The sequence below is a fragment of the Lithobates pipiens genome, unplaced genomic scaffold (assembly GCF_037356315.1).
Source record: "Lithobates pipiens isolate NorthernLeopardFrog02 unplaced genomic scaffold, aLitPip1_a1.2 Scaffold_23, whole genome shotgun sequence".
NCBI classification, from domain to species: domain Eukaryota; kingdom Metazoa; phylum Chordata; class Amphibia; order Anura; family Ranidae; genus Lithobates; species Lithobates pipiens.
In genome coordinates, this window is record NW_027507785.1 from 20,817,407 (window position 1) to 20,834,953 (window position 17,547).

Here is a 17,547-nt window from a genome sequence, read left to right on the forward strand (position 1 = left end):
ATTTAGGCAAATAGATGCAAACCAAACTGCAGTTTGGGTAAATTTAAATTTTGAAAAACAAAACGTGTGCTCTTCAGGAGCCCGCCGCTACACACACACACATATATATATATATATATATATATATATATATATATTGTTTTATTGTTTTGTTTTATTTTATTGTTGGTTACAAATAATATGTGTAAAAACTTGATTTTTCCATGGGGGAAGGAGGGAGGGTGGTTTATTGGATGCTCCGTACTACAGGGGACATCGGTGACATCGCTGGCTCCTGTGTCAGGTAAGTGACACATAATGGGCTAATATGCGATGCACAGTAGCCCAATATGCTTTACCTTTGCAGGGAAACAAAGAAGTAAACACATCAGGGTTTACTTCCTCTTTAACCTCACATATATATAGATAGATATACTACCGTTTATGAGCCACTTGTTCAATAGATTTTATTCATTCCAAAAATAAAATTGTTACCTGTGTTTTTTTTTTTTTATTGGCAAATGTAAGTGAATGAAAAAGTTTACTTTTCTTTGTTTACAGTGTAGAAGACATAACACCTGCCAGTAGCACACACACAATGTGATGACAAATCTTAACCTCACATATGCACAATGGTTTAAATCCCCATACCAAAATAAAAAATAAAAAAAAATGATACTAAACTCTTTGGGCATGGATCTTGACAGGAAACCCCACGCCAAAAAAATGAAAAAAAATATTTTAAAAAAACGCGGGGTATCCCCTTAAGTCCATAACAGGCCTTTTGGTCTGGTATGAATTTTAAGGGGAACCCAACACCAAAAGTTGAAAGTGTTATGCTGAGATATGAACAAACTCCTTCCCTCTTGGATCCTCGTCGTAGTGTACTTAACATTGCTGATCAGTCCGTGTGCGAATCACAATGACTGCACAATGACACCAGAGGGCAGTAGAGAGCTCTGCTTGATACGCAATAGAATGAGACCTGACAGCACCTGTCTGCCCAGGGTTTATTTCCTCTTTAAAATGCACACTGGTTTAAATCCCCATACCAAAATAAAAATAAAAATCGATACTAAACTCTTTGGGCATGGATCTTGACAGGAAAACCCACGCCAAAAAAAAGATTTAAAAAAACGCGGGATACCACCTTAAGTCCATGAAAGGCCTTTTAGTCTGGTATGAATTTTAAGGGGAACCCAACACCAAACTTTGAAAATAAAAACGACGTGGGGTTCCCTCTAACTCCCATACCAGACCCTTACCTTATCCAAGCATGCAGCCTGGCAGGCCAGGAAAGTGGAGGGAAGAGCGAGTGCCCCTGTCATGGAAGGGATGCCTAACACAGGCATCCAGCACAAAGTAAACAGATCAATGGGCTGCACTAAAGGAATGAGGCTCGAAAGGTAAGTGAAAATATAAATATTTATTAAGGAAAAAGACACACGTGCAAACCAAACACAGCAAACCATAAACAAGCAAGAACACAAATAATACACAGCAAACCATAAACAAACAAGAACACAAATAATACACAGCAAACCATAACAAGCAAGAACACAAATAATACACAGCAAACCCCAAAACCCTAAACTAACTAACTATATATATATATACACATGGAAAGGGAACACATATATAACAAGGCAGGGATGAGAGACAAGGGGAACAGGAGGCCAGGTGGAGGAAGCAGAAGCAAGGGGAGCCAAGGCAGGAATCAGGGGACAAGTCACAGGTATAGGGAACAGAGTCCAGGACAGGAAGCAAATCAGGAACAGGTCTCAGGCAACGGCTCAGGTCAGGCAGGGACAAGGCTTGCAGGAAGGATTCTGAAGCAATGAGCCTCAGTTAAGGGCGGGCTTATATACTTCCAAGCCATACCACTTCAGGTGCAGCTGGATTATTAGAATGTCTATTTGCTGGGAGACACCCGCTGGTGACCACCAGAACTGCAACCTTTGATGGCAAAAGAAACAGTGACACCAGCAGGCGATCCCAGCAACAACACTGTTCCTGACAGCCCCTCCTCCTGAACAATACCAGGCCACATACCCTCAACATGGGAGGTATGGGTGCTTTGGGGCCGGGGATGGCTCTGTACCCCCCACCCCAAAGCACCTTGTTCCCATGTTGAGGGGGACAAGGGGCTCTTTCCGATCCCTAGCCGATGGTTGTTGGGGTCTGCGTGCAGGGGGCTTATCGGATTCTAGAAGCCCCCTTAACAAGGCCCCCAGATCCTACCTCCCCATGTGAATAGGTATGGGGTACATAACCAGCCTGTTTTTCTTGGGTTTCATAACCAGCCAGGTTTTCTGAAGAATCAGTGCTGCTGGCTACAGCCGGCAACACTGATCACTGTGTTCTGATGGCGGCAAAGTCTCCCTGCCATCAGAACACAATAAAAAAGGGTGAGGGATTCCCCCATTCACTATGAATGTGTGGATGGGGGAATTGTGTAATTTTTATAATTCTAGGTGCGTACCTACAGGAGTTGCAAATCCCCCCTCTCAATATGCTCCAGGGGGCCTGGATAGGAGAGGCAGTGGCATATAGAGTAACCAATCTCCTCTCTCTTTCAAGTGCTAAATTCCCACTTCTCCTCTCCCTCCTGCAGGCATTCAGCAGCTGGGGATCAAGGTAGGGGATTGGTTCCTCTAGATGGCGCTGACCCTCCTATCCAGCTTGTTAATGCACCCCTCAGGCCTATGTCCTCTCTCCCGGCCTCCTCTCTTCCTCCACACCAGGTTTTCCCCTCCCCTATGCCACTGGCTGATGTCAGGATGGAGAGCGGGTAAGGGGCCGGTAAATGGTTACTTACCGGCCCCTTCCTTGTCTGAATGACTAAAGTCAGTGATTGGTACTAATCGCTGATTCTGTCCATTCATAACTGAACAACAGTAAACTGTGTTTACTATGTTTCAGTTTGTGAATCAATGAGAAGCTCTGTACAGAGCTATTCCTGTCCATTCATTCTGTACAGCTGAGGCTTGAGATTGAGGGCTGTGTCCTCAATACCCTTTCTCTAAAATAAGAAGGTTGTAAAAAAAAAAAAATACTGACACCAGTTGTGCAACTATCAGGGTCACAAAGGTCGCACTTACAACCGGGCCCTGGCACTCCACCACTGGGCTCAGAGGAGGGACCCCGGCTGGGCGTCCCCTTCATGTTTTTTTCACTGGGTGCCCTGAAGGTTCTAGTAAAGCCTCTGGTTCAATCCCCTGGGAGGCAAAAAAGGGTAACAAAACTTTCAGAGAACTTTGTTGTGAAGATTCCATATTCTGAGTGTGTAAAATACACATTTCTGCACAGACACCTTGAGACATGTTGGCTAGAGCTTGTTATTTTGTGAACACAATTTTCATTTTAGTGTGGCCACCTTTCTCTGTACCCATCTATCTGGTCTTATCAGGACATAAAACAGCCAGTATCAGTAAAGATGTAGATGATGTTGAGCACAGATGCCACAAACTATCTGCAGAGAATGACCTACTCCTTGCATAGCCTAAGGGCCGGTTCACACAGCGGGCGATGCGAGGCGACACGACTCGCCTCGCCTCGCTCCCGCATGTCGCCCCCGTTCTGTACAATGGAACCGTTCTGAGAGGAGCGACTCGAGTCGCTCCGACTCAGAAAAAAGGTTCCTGTACTACTTTCGGGCGACCTCGGGGCGACTTGCATTGACTTCTATACAGAAGTCATTTGCAAGTCGCCGCCGAGGCCGCTGCAGGTCGCGGCGAGGCAAGTCGGAGTCGCCTCGCCTCGCCTGCAGTGTGAACCGGCCCTAATAGTACAAAATATGTTCTTTTCTTAACTCAGTTTACCGATCTTATAATGCCCCATACTATTTGTATTTTGATCAATTTACATGTCTAATGTTAATGAGTTATTTTATCTCCTATAAAGTTAATAACCAATATTACACTGAAAATGCTGCAAATATATGTAGATTTAACATAAAAATGAAATAACATTTTTTTTTTAAAAAAGTAAATATTTATTAAGAAAAATAGCAATTACCATATATACAACGGACATAAACATAGAAAAAACGTTTTACTAAAATTGTAAAATATATTTTGCTTGATGTGTTTGATGACCTGCAAAAAACACTGTACACTCTCCCTGATTATCCACTGCTTATGTCATTTATTTTTTAAGTACTACATTTAGTCCCTTTTTCAGTGCAGTCCAATTAATCACACGTAGGTCCTTATATTTTTAATGTTATACTGTCCTTAATCTAAATCTGCAATGGTGATCATTCCCAAAAGTCACCTAAAAGTCCTGTAATAAACACCATGCAGTCTTTAATCCACCTCTTCAATGGTAGGTCCGGGGTTGCAGCCCTGTCTGGCCTGAGTACTGCAGCTGGCTCCTGGCATCCCACCGCCTGCTGCCCCTTGGTACAATCTGGAGATGATAGGGTTACATACCCTCTCCAGCTCCTTCTGCTGGTGGAGGTACTCCTCTTTCTCAGCCAGCTGGTTCTTGTCCAGCCATGACAGGACCTCATTACACTTATCCACAATGGCCTTCTTATCTGATGCACTCATTTTGTCCTTGATATTGTCATCCTCCACTGTGCTCTTCAGATTGAAGACATAGGACTCCAGAGAGTTCTTAGCAGCAACCCTCTCCCTCTGAATATCATCGTCCGCCTTGTACCTTTCTGCCTCCTGCACCATCTTCTCTATTTCCTCTTTGCTCAGTCTGCCCTTGTCATTGGTGATGGTGATTTTGTTCTGCTTTCCTGAGCTTTTGTCCAAAGCAGACACATTGAGGATTCCGTTGGCATCAATGTCAAAGGTTACTTCAATTTGTGGCACTCCACGTGGAGCTGGAGGAATGCCAGTCAGTTCAAACTTCCCCAGGAGGTTGTTGTCTTTTGTCATTGCTCGCTCACCCTCAAAGACCTGGATGAGGACACCTGCCTGGTTGTCAGAGTAGGTGCTGAAGATCTGTGTCTGCTTGGTGGGGATGGTGGTGTTGCGTTTGATGAGTACAGTCATCACCCCTCCGGCTGTTTCTAGACCAAGAGAGAGCGGGGCCACATCCAGCAGGAGCAGATCCTGGACCTTCTCAGACTTGTCACCAGTCAGGATGGCAGCTTGTACAGCAGCTCCATAGGCGACAGCTTCATCAGGGTTGATGCTCTTGTTTAGCTCCTTCCCATTGAAGAAGTCTTGAAGGAGTTTCTGCACCTTGGGAATACGTGTAGAGCCTCCAACCAGAACAATGTCATTAATCTGAGACTTGTCCAGCTTGGCATCTCTCAGGGCCTTCTCAACGGGGTCAAGGGTTCCCCTGAAGAGATCTGAACAAAGTTCCTCAAAGCGAGCCCTGGTGATGGAAGTGTAGAAGTCAATGCCCTCATACAAAGAGTCAATCTCAATGCTGGCCTGGGTGCTGGAGGACAGGGTGCGCTTGGCTCTCTCACAAGCTGTTCTGAGCCTCCTCAGAGCTCTCTTATTCTGGCTGATGTCTTTCTTGTGCTTGCGCTTAAATTCTTCCACAAAGTGGTTCACCATTCGGTTGTCAAAGTCTTCTCCACCCAGATGGGTGTCACCTGCTGTAGCCTTCACCTCAAAGACCCCTTCATCAATAGTGAGGATGGAGACGTCAAATGTGCCACCTCCCAGGTCAAAGATCAGGATGTTGCGTTCACCTCGGCTTCCTTTATCCAATCCATAAGCAATGGCAGCAGCTGTGGGCTCATTAATGATTCTCAGTACATTTAAACCAGCGATGACCCCGGCATCTTTAGTGGCTTGGCGCTGGGAGTCATTGAAATAGGATGGCACGGTGATCACAGCGTTTCTCACAGGATGACCCAGGTACGCCTCAGCTGTTTCCTTCATCTTCAACAAGACCATGGAGGAAATTTCCTCAGGAGTGAAGGTCTTCTCTTCTCCTTTGTACTCCACCTTCACTTTGGGCTTCCCACAGTCACCCACCACCTGGAATGGCCAGTGCTTCATGTCAGACTGCACCACGTGGTCATCAAACTTCCTGCCAATCAGTCTCTTAGCATCAAAGACTGTGTTCTGTGGGTTCATGGCCACCTGGTTCTTGGCTGCATCTCCGATCAGCCTCTCTGTGTCGGTGAAGGCCACATAGCTCGGGGTGGTGCGGTTGCCCTGGTCATTGGCGATGATCTCCACCTTGCCATGCTGGAAGACGCCAACGCAGGAATAGGTCGTGCCAAGATCAATGCCAATTGCAACGTCTTTGGGCGCCATCTTCTTGCTGGTGGATGTGTAGATCTCTATATTATATCTTCTTGGGGTCAGTAGATGAAGCTGGTTCTCCTCTGCTGTGTCAGAAGATACGTCTCCTCTGTGCTGTATGGAGAACGGAGTTGTGTTCTCCTCTATGAGCTGAGCTCTGTCTTCTCTCTGGGAGTTTTACTATCTGCCTCTCTCTGTGCAGCTCAGCTCTATTTATACTCGCTGGCTCAGCTGTGAGAAAGTTCCTGACCAATCACGCACAGTCCTTAGGAAGCAGCTGGGACCTTCCAGAGACTTCCTGGAAGCATCAGCCAATCAGCACTGACCTGAGACAACGTCATCAACTTTAGATGATTCCTGAATGTACAGGAACATTGGGGGCAGATCTCTGCTGTCTGTACAGAGTTAACCCTTTCATGACTTGCAGCTCCTCGGTGGTCGGGATTAACCCTTTCCATTTATAACCGCTACCTAGCGGCTGAATACAATTAACCCTTTCTTGGCTAATTGCTGTCTGGTGACAAGATAACCAGCAGCTCAATAAAGCGTAATACAGTTAACCTTTTCATGACTGATGATTATCTGGTAGCTAGACAGGATTAATACTCTCACAATTAACGGCTCTCATATGATTAACCCTTTATGACCAGCATCTTCTTAGTGGCTGAACACGGGTCTACTGTTTTATGACAAATGTCTCCCCAGTGGCTGGATGACATTAACCCTTCCATGACTGTCAACTCCCTGGAGGCTGAATACCATTAACCCTTTCATGACTGATGTCTCCCAGGTGGCCTTAATATTATTAACCTTTCTATGACTAACCGCTCCCTAATGGCTGAATGCAATTAACTCTTTCATTTCCTATGGGTCTGTGTTGGCTGGATAGGATTTACCTATTTATGTGGAGAGGTTTCCTTATGGCTGGGAATTATTAACCCTATAATGACTAGGGGCTCCCTATGTCTGTATATGTTTGACCCTTTTGTGGCTGTTTGTTTTGTCCATGTCCTCCCTGGTGGCAGTTTACAGGCACCCAGGCATGGGATGCCTTTTTTCACCTTCCCAGGATATCGTTTGAGTATATGAAGAAAGCAGACAGAAAGAATGGCAAAAATAAATAGTTTTCACTTAGCTGAGGTAGGTATATACGCACAAATGGCTAGGATGTTGTTAGTCCTGAGAGGCAAGTCTGCACTGACCGGCGCGCCATCTTCACACTTTAAAAAGCGCCAGCGCATGCACAGTTGTCGATACGACTGCCATCAGCGATGTTTAGTGGTGTCCGCGAATAATGTCATCTCATGAAATAACGCAATGATGTCATCTCACCGCGACTAAGGGCAAGGCGAGTGGATGAATTGCGACGCCCGGAAGTAGCGTGAGTATAGCGTCTCAGTGAAATGGACATAATGAAAAGGTATCCTCAATCATCACCATGGCAACCACCGAGTATTATGAAACTAATTAGATACCAAAAAATTAGGGCTGAGGAAATTAAAGATTACTTCCTCAATTAATCAATTAATTTTTTTGATCGATCAAAATTCTTTTGATCGGTACTCACCTCTCCGCCGGCTTCCGGGTCTTCAGGAAGTTCTGTCGGAGATCCGGTGACCTCACAGACATCGACATCACTGGACTCCCATTCCCCAAGTGCCTCCGTCTGCTAACAAAGGGAAGCGGGGAGGAGTCCGGTGAGGTTGAAGTTCTGATTGAACACAACGAATACGGGGAAGGAGCTACGCATGACGTCACCTGCTGCTGCCCTACGGAACTAACACGATTGTTGGCTTTACATGATGTGTTTTTATCATCATTATGTGAGTAGTTTGTGTTGGAACACAAAAATTAAATCTTATACTTAAGCGGTGAGCACTTATATCTTTTCTTTCTACCCATGACCTGGCATCCTTGGTGAGATCTAAGGAGACTTGAGAGAAGTTTATGGTCCGTATTATCCCTTTTGATACCCTCTTGCACGATCACCTGTTTGCACAGGACTCCGTGCCATAAGGTGAGAGTGATTAGTTAGACCGGAGGTGGAGGGATTGTCACGCTACTGTGGAAAAAAAAATGACTTACGTCAGTGCTACAGTTTGAATTTAAAACGTATTTGTGTGAACTGTGAAGTTAAGTCATGGATTGTGGAAATTAACTAGTATTGGGTGGTTGTATATAGTGTATACCACATTTACCATTGACCAATTGTCACGGTACTTCTTACAGTGAACCCACAGACGAGCATGTGACACGGGATCCCCCAGGGCGTGGAATCTAAGAGTCAGGGACCCTCTCACAAAGGTCTGGACTTAGCTGCGTGCTGACCCCAGGTCACGACCCCCGGGTTCACCCTGCTTGCTAGGGAAGTACCAGAAGACACTGTAGACAAGGATGGATGGATGAAGCAAGGAGAGCCAGATAGTAAGCCAAGGTCAGGGTGGGGTGCAGACACCCCACCCAAGCCGGGTCGGTACACAAAAGATCAGTTCACAAGAAGTCAGGTAAAACAGGTTACACAGGGGAGCTTCAGAAACATCAATGCTCAAGCAATGGTGGCTGGTTAGGAAGGGATTTAAATAGAGAAGCACATGAGAGGCTGGACAGGAAGTAGCAGGAAGGAAACATATATTAGGCAACAGGTGAAGGGCGGCAACACCCATAGCCGCAGAGTGCACTGAGCTGAACACCTGACAGTGGAACAACAGATGCCAGCCGACCCACTGCAGTAAAGGGGAGACACAGATCAGCTCCGCAGATGATCTGTGACAGTACCCCCCCCTCTTACGGGGCCTCCCTACACATCTGGGGGCTGGCTTGGAGGGAAATTTCTGATGGAATCTGGTCACCAGACGTGGGGCAGAGACATCGGTGGCAGGGACCCAAGACCTCTCCTCCGGACCATAGCCCTTCCAATTAATGAGATAGAATAGATGACTGTGGAACCTGTTGAGGGAGGCAGATCTGAGATAAAATCCATGGCAATACAACGCCAAGGTACATCTGGCACTGGTAAGGGCAAAGGAAACCCAGCAGGGGCGGACTTGGAAGATTTGGAAAGTACACAAATCGTACAACCTTGAATGTATTCCTTGACATCCTTACGAAGAGAAGGCCACCAATAATGACGCTGAAGAAGATCACAAGTACGAGGTATGCCAGGATGTCCAGAGAACTTGGAGTCATGTGCCCAAGCAAGGAGTTTGGGACGAAGTGCAGGAGCTACAAAAGTTTTACCAGGAGGAGGCTGCGTAGACTGGAGTTGAGTCGTGGCTAGAATATGATGCAAAGGAATGATGGGACCAGGATCAAGGTGATTCTCAGAATCATTGACATCAAATAACCTGGACAAGGCATCGGCTCGAAGGTTCTTGGCACCTGGACGGAAAGTAATGTTAAAGTTGAAGCGGGCGAAAAAGAGGGCCCAGCGAGCTTGACTTGGGTTTTGACTTGGGAATTGTAAATACTGCAGATTTTTATGATCAGTATACATGGTAATACAATGGGGAGAACCCTCTAAAAGATGTCGCCATTCTTGAAGAGCTAGTTTAATAGCGAGTAGCTCACGGTCCCCAATGGTATAGTTTTTCTCAGCATTAGAAAATTTCTTGGAAAAAAATCTGCAAGGTTGAGACTTGCCCTGCTGAGCTTGCAGTAGGACGGCACCAACTCCTAAAGAAGAGGCATCTACCTCCAAAGAAAAGGGTTTAGTAATGTCTGGGCGTATAAGAATAGGGGCAGAGAGGAAGGCTGCCTTGAGTTTGCGGAAAGCTTCAATGGCTTCAGGGGACCAGAGCCAAGCATTTACACCTTTGGTGAGAGATGTAATAGGAGCCACCAAGGTGGAGTAGTTACGAATGAATTGGCGGTAGTAATTGGTGAAGCCCAAAAAGCGTTGGGTGACTTTAAGATCAGAGGGCTGGGGCCACTCAGAGATGGCCCGAAGTTTGGCTGGGTCCATGAGGAGGCCTTGTAACGAGATTATATAGCCCAGAAATGGAACTTGTGCCACGGGGAGGAGAGGTCCCAGGTAAAAGCTCAATGGAGCAGTCAAAGTCTCTATGAGGAGGAAGGCGATCGGTGGACTTTTTGCAGAAAACATCTCGGAAGGACTGACATTGGGCAGGCAACATGGGAGTTGTGGAGGTCTCAGCAAGAAGAATGGAAGGAGGAGGTAGCACCTTCGAAATACATTGTTGCTGGCATGGAGAACTCCAATCCAATACTTGTCCAGAATTCCAGTCAAGATGCGGGGAGTGTTTCTGCAACCATGGAAGGCCCAGGATGATGGGACTGGAGGATTTAGGAAATATTAGGAAAGAGATCTCCTCACTATGCAAAGCCCCAATGCGTAACTCTATAGGAGAGATTTTAAACCGGATTGGACTCATAGGCAAGAAGGAGCCATCTACTGCGGTCACGAAGAGGGGTATAGCCAAGGCAACAAAGGCGATGCCCAACTTGGAAGCTAAAGATTGTTCAATGAAATTCCCGGCAGCACCAGAATCCACCTATGCAGAGAGTTGATATGCATTCTTAGCCCAGTGGATAGCCACAGAAAGGGTGAAACGAGGGAAGCGAGGAAAATGAACAGATCGGTCTAGATCACCTCCCTCCAAGGGACCTAGGCCCTGGAGTTTCCCGGACGGACTGGACAGGAGTTCAAAAGATGTCCTTTATCGCCACAGTAAAGGCACAAACCCAATCCCATGCCCCGGCCACGTTCCTCGGGAGTGAGGTGGGTTCGCCCAAATTGCATAGGCTCTTCCAACATGTGAGAGATAGAAGGCGGAGAGGATTGCACCGGAGTTTGGACTACCTGTGCTGGAAGGCCAGCAGTGGGATGACTGGATCTGGATTTCTCCAGAGCCCGCTCCTGGAAGCGAATGTCAATTTGAATGCTCAATGCGATTAAGTCATCCAATGTGGTGGGAATGGTGCGTCCAGCGAGTTCATCCTTGACACGCTCAGATAGGCCTTGCCAGAAGGTAGCAGTAAGGGCCTCATTATTCCATTTGAGTTCAGCAGCCAGCGTACGGAATCGAACTGCGTATTGACCGACTGTCATTTCTTGCTGACAAAGATGAAGGAGGGCCCCAGCAGATGAAGACACTCTGCCGGGCTCATCAAATGTTTTCTGAAATGCATCCAAAAAGAGCTGGAGGTCAGAGGTGATAGGAGCATGTGATTCCCAGAGTGGAGAGGCCCAAGCTAAAGCATCATCAGAGAGGAGAGAGATGATATATGCGACTTTGGCGCAATCAGTTGGAAAATGGTGGCTGGAAAGTTCGAAGTGGATGGAACACTGATTAATGAAGCCCCGACAAGCCTTAGGATCACTGGAGAAACGAGGTGGCGATGGCAGATGCAGGCAGGGATTGCCAGGTGCAGCAGGTAAGACCGGAGCAACTGAAGCAGGAGCCGGAATGGGAGGAGCTGAAGTTGCAGCGAGTTGCAGACGATCCAGACGAGAGGCAAGATCCTGGAGAACCAGCATTATTTGCTCTTGATTAGCTTGCTGGGAGTTAAGTCTCTAAACTAGATGTTGCATTTGATCCTCGGTCAATGACCGATTCTCAGAGATGCTCATGGCTTGAGCAAACTGTCACGGTACTACTTACAGCGAACCCACAGGCGAGCAGGTGACACGGGATCCCAACAAGGCGTGGAATCTAAGGCCGCGTACACACGCGGGGACTGTTCGCCCAACTTTGTCCGCTGAACAGTGTTTCGGCGGACAGTCCGCTCGTGTGTGGGCTTTCAGCGGACAGTTTCAGCGGACAGTCCGCTGAACAAGGTTTTTCGGAAATTCCGAAAAACTGTCCGCTGAAACTTTGTTTCAGCGAACAGTCCCCTCGTGTGTAGGCTTGTTCGTCAAACTAAGTTCCGCGCATGCTCAGAAAGGATTTACACGCCGAAAGTTATAATGCAGTGTATAGGACGTCGTATTTTCCGTCCCGTCGTACGGCACGTTCACGTCATCGCGCACGGTTTCAGCAAACTGTTCGTACGTCGTGTGTGGCCATGTCCATCCATGCTAATTTTGAGCGGACTGTTTGCCGAAACTGTTTGACGGACAAAGTTGGGCGAACAGTCCCCGCGTGTGTACGCGGCCTAAGAGTCAGCCGGTGTTCCGTCAGGGACCCTCTCACGAAGGTTTGGACTTAGCTGTGTGCTGACCCCAGGTCATGACTCCCGGGTTCACCCTGCTCGCTAGGGAAGTACAGAGCGGGCTGCAGACAGCGTAATCAGAACAAGCCGGGTCGGTACACAAAAGATCCGTTCACAAGAAGTCAGTAAAACAGGTTACATAGGGGAGCTTCAGAATCAAACGTTGCTCAAGCAATGGTGGCTGGTTAGGAAAGGATTTAAATAGAGAAGCACATGAGGGGCTGGACAGAAAGTAGCAGGAAGGAAACATATATTAGGCAACAGGTGAAGGGCAGCGAAACCCATAGCTGCAGAGTGCACAGAGCTGAACACCTGACAGTGGAACAACAGATGCCAGCCGACCCACTGCAGTAAAGGTGAGACACAGATCAGCTCCGCAGCTGATCTGTGACACTAATGCAGAGTTGCAATGCAATGAGATCAACTAAAAGTAGTTGGATCTGTATGTGCGTTATAATTAATCGAAAATAGTCAATTAATCGATTTTAAATCAGTAACAGCCCTACAAAAAATTCAAAAAAGATCATAAAAAATGGGTGTGTGAAGAAGAACAAAGGGAATCATGTAAAGGGGACCCTCAGGACAAGAGCTGCACTGCGCCAACCCATTGCCAAAAAACAAAAAACATGGGAGCACGTCATACAGATCAAGTCCACCGGTGCAAAACAGAGACATAAGCCCGAGTATCCCGAGGGGTCACCAGGGGGCATTCAGGCACGCCACATGTGACAGGCGAGCACAATACCTGGCAAAGTTTAATGCCAGGAGGGAAGTTTATGTGGAAATAAGTGAAGGGTTGGAATAGCGAGTGTGTGTTGGAGCCCTGCAGAGTTTGCAGCCTCCCAAGCTGACATACATCTCCTAAGCAGGAACACATCACTATCTCCCCAAGCATTCTGTCCAGATAATGTGCAGTTCATTTATGACCTTTCTGTTTAACCCTGTGTTATCCAAACTCTGTTCAATGAAAAGTGTAAACTCACCACATAAACACTCTATATACAAAATAACATCCCCCAATAAAGATCAGAAAATGATGTTCACATTTGCATGGAAGCACAATTGAATGAATGCTGATTATTCAGAGAATTAACATATTTATGTTTATTGAGGACTGTTTTTTTTTTAAGGAAAAACAGTTAAGCTTCATACACACAATACAAAAATTGGATGAAAAATACCACTTTTGAAGCGTGCATATGAGCGTATCATTTTTTATTGATTTTTTGGTGGGCGAGTGGATCTTGGGTGGGAGTTCCCACACTTTTTCCCCAGGACTTGAAGGTAGAATTGTATGGTATTCTAAAGTGTTTTGCTGGTGGCACATAGTTTGGAAAGGTTGAAGGAAGATTTATAGCATTAAATCTGGCCTCAAAATTAGGTCACCTCTATGAGAAATGACTCCATTAGTGGATGCCGTCTGCCGGAATGTTGGTGTCCATTGGGAGCCCTGGCAGCTGGTCAATCATTGGGAAGGGTGGAAGACACTTACATTAAAAAAAAAATTAAAAACACAGACATTGGAAAGAAGCCGATAGTGAGGAAAGGCATCACATGCCTGGGTGCCTGTATACTGCCACCGGGGAGGACATGGACAAAACAAACAGCCACAAAAGGGTCAAACATATACAGACATTGGGAGCCCCTAGTCATTATAGGGTTAATAATTCCCAGCCATAAGGAAACCTCTCCACATAAATAGGTAAATCCTATTAGGCCAACACAGACCCATAGGAAATGAAAGAGTTAATTGTATTCAGCCATTAGGGAGCTGTTAGTCATAGAAGGGTTAATAATATTCAGACCACCTGGGAGACATCAGTCATGAAAGGGTTAATGGTATTCAGCCTCCAGGGAGTTGACAGTCATGGAAGGGTTAATGTCATCCAGCCACTGGGGAGACATTTGTCATAAAACAGTAGACCCGTGTTCAGCCACTAAGAAGATGCTGGTCATAAAGGGTTAATCATATGAGAGACGTTAATTGTGAGAGTATTAATCCTGTCTAGCTACCAGATAATCATCGGTCATGAAAAGGTTAACTGTATTACGCTTTATTGAGCTGCTGGTTATCTTGTCACCAGGCAGCAATTAGCCAAGAAAGGGTTAATTGTATTCAGCCACTAGGTAGCAGTTATAAATGGAAAGGGTTAATCCCGACCACCGAGGAGCTGCAAGTCATGAAAGGGTTAACTCTGTCCAGACAGCAGAGATCTGCCCCCAATGTTCCTGTACATTCAGGAATCATCTAAAGTTGATGACGTTGTCTCAGGTCAGTGCTGATTGGCTGATGCTTCCAGGAAGTCTCTGGAAGGTCCCAGCTGCTTCCTAAGGACTGTGCGTGATTGGTCAGGAACTTTCTCACAGCTGAGCCAGCGAGTATAAATAGAGCTGAGCTGCACAGAGAGAGGCAGATAGTAAAACTCCCAGAGAGAAGACAGAGCTCAGCTCATAGAGGAGAACACAACTCCGTTCTCCATACAGCACAGAGGAGACGTATCTTCTGACACAGCAGAGGAGAACCAGCTTTATCTACTGACCCCAAGAAGATATAATATAGAGATCTACACATCCACCAGCAAGAAGATGGCGCCCAAAGACGTTGCTATTGGCATTGATCTTGGCACGACATATTCCTGCGTCGGCGTCTTCCAGCATGGCAAGGTGGAGATCATCGCCAATGACCAGGGCAACCGCACCACCCCGAGCTATGTGGCCTTCACCGACACAGAGAGGCTGATCGGAGATGCAGCCAAGAACCAGGTGGCCATGAACCCACAGAACACAGTCTTTGATGCTAAGAGACTGATTGGCAGGAAGTTTGATGACCACGTGGTGCAGTCTGACATGAAGCACTGGCCATTCCAGGTGGTGAGTGACTGTGGGAAGCCCAAAGTGAAGGTGGAGTACAAAGGAGAAGAGAAGACCTTCACTCCTGAGGAAATTTCCTCCATGGTCTTGTTGAAGATGAAGGAAACAGCTGAGGCGTACCTGGGTCATCCTGTGAGAAACGCTGTGATCACCGTGCCAGCCTATTTCAATGACTCCCAGCGCCAAGCCACTAAAGATGCCGGGGTCATCGCTGGTTTAAATGTACTGAGAATCATTAATGAGCCCACAGCTGCTGCCATTGCTTATGGCTTGGATAAAGGAAGCCGAGGTGAACGCAACATCCTGATCTTTGACCTGGGAGGTGGCACATTTGACGTCTCCATCCTCACTATTGATGAAGGGGTCTTTGAGGTGAAGGCTACAGCAGGTGACACCCATCTGGGTGGAGAGGACTTTGACAACCGAATGGTGAACCACTTTGTGGAAGAATTTAAGCGCAAGCACAAGAAAGACATCAGCCAGAATAAGAGAGCTCTGAGGAGGCTCAGAACAGCTTGCGAGAGAGCCAAGCACACCCTGTCCTCCAGCACCCAGGCCAGCATTGAGATTGACTCTCTGTATGAGGGCATTGACTTCTACACTTCCATCACCAGGGCTCGCTTTGAGGAACTTTGTTCAGATCTCTTCAGGGGAACCCTTGACCCAGTTGAAAAGGCCCTGAGAGATGCCAAGCTGGACAAGTCTCAGATTAATGACATTGTTCTGGTTGGAGGCTCTACACGTATTCCCAAGGTGCAGAAACTCCTTCAAGACTTCTTCAATGGGAAGGAGCTAAACAAGAGCATCAACCCTGATGAAGCTGTCGCCTATGGAGCCGCTGTACAAGCTGCCATCCTGACTGGCGACAAGTCTGAGAAGGTCCAGGATCTGCTCCTGCTGGATGTGGCCCCGCTCTCTCTTGGTCTAGAAACAGCCGGAGGGGTGATGACTGTACTCATCAAACGCAACACCACCATCCCCACCAAGCAGACACAGATCTTCAGCACCTACTCTGACAACCAGCCAGGTGTCCTCATCCAGGTCTTTGAGGGTGAGAGAGCAATGACAAAAGACAACAACCTCCTGGGCAAGTTTGAACTGACTGGCATTCCTCCAGCTCCATGTGGAGTGCCACAAATTGAAGTAACCTTTGACATTGATGCCAACGGAATCCTCAATGTGTCTGCTTTGGACAAAAGCTCAGGAAAGCAGAACAAAATCACCATCACCAATGACAAGGGCAGACTGAGCAAAGAGGAAATAGAGAAGATGGTGCAGGAGGCAGAAAGGTACAAGGCGGACGATGATATTCAGAGGGAGAGGGTTGCTGCTAAGAACTCTCTGGAGTCTTATGTCTTCAATCTGAAGAGCACAGTGGAGGATGACAATATCAAGGACAAAATGAGTGCATCAGATAAGAAGGCCATTGTGGATAAGTGTAATGAGGTCCTGTCATGGCTGGACAAGAACCAGCTGGCTGAGAAAGAGGAGTACCTCCACCAGCAGAAGGAGCTGGAGAGGGTATGTAACCCTATCATCTCCAGATTGTACCAAGGGGCAGCAGGCGGTGGGATGCCAGGAGCCAGCTGCAGTACTCAGGCCAGACAGGGCTGCAACCCCGGACCTACCATTGAAGAGGTGGATTAAAGACTGCATGGTGCTTACTCCAAAGGAATTTGTATGTGAACTTTGGGACTGAACAAATTTTGACAGGTTGGATAAAAAAATCTGTATCACATTTACACTTCAAGGAAATGTATGTGAACTTTGAGACTGACTGAGCAGCACTGAAGATTGCGAGTAAAAACTGAAAAATACATATAAATCACTACAGTTACTCACAAAGGACTTGTCAGGGATTCGGGTAAATGAGCAGGACTCATTGGGATGAAAATATTATTTTAGCTATTTCATTTATTTATTCAGGTACTAATTTGTGATGTAAAAAATGAAATGATGGCACGTTATATGTATACATGATTGTGATGGGTGTTATATACTTTTGTTAAAGTGCTTTTTTTATTTAAATAAAAAGATAATGTTTTATAAATAATTGCGTCTCTGAAATTTACAATTTAAATCAGTGGGGAAACCCAATGAAGATCCCTTAAAGTGTTAGATTTATTTATGTATATATTTGTTAATTTTATTTATTTATTTATTATAGGAACTTATATAGTGCTGACAATTTACGCAGAGCTTTCATAATATTAAATACTACAGAATATGTGTTAAAGATATAATAACAGGAATCTAAAGCTGAACCAGGGGCTGATAGAAAAGTTATTGTAGCTGTATT

General features: G+C 46.3%; 2 protein-coding genes across 2 annotated transcripts; one reads left to right on the plus strand and one right to left on the minus strand.

Moving 5' to 3' along the window:
- Positions 1 to 4,062: 4,062 nt before the first annotated feature.
- LOC143927247 (heat shock 70 kDa protein-like) lies at positions 4,063 to 6,438 on the minus strand. The gene has a single exon (XM_077451249.1). The coding sequence runs from the start codon at positions 6,216 to 6,218 to the stop codon at positions 4,287 to 4,289; it is 1,932 nt and encodes a 643-aa protein (XP_077307375.1). The 5' UTR covers positions 6,219 to 6,438; the 3' UTR covers positions 4,063 to 4,286.
- An 8,295-nt stretch (positions 6,439 to 14,733) lies between these two features.
- On the plus strand, positions 14,734 to 17,190 carry LOC143927248 (heat shock 70 kDa protein-like). Its single transcript, XM_077451250.1, has one exon. It carries the CDS (start codon positions 14,964 to 14,966, stop codon positions 16,893 to 16,895), a length of 1,932 nt encoding a protein of 643 aa, XP_077307376.1. The 5' UTR covers positions 14,734 to 14,963; the 3' UTR covers positions 16,896 to 17,190.
- The last annotated feature ends 357 nt before the right edge of the window (positions 17,191 to 17,547 follow it).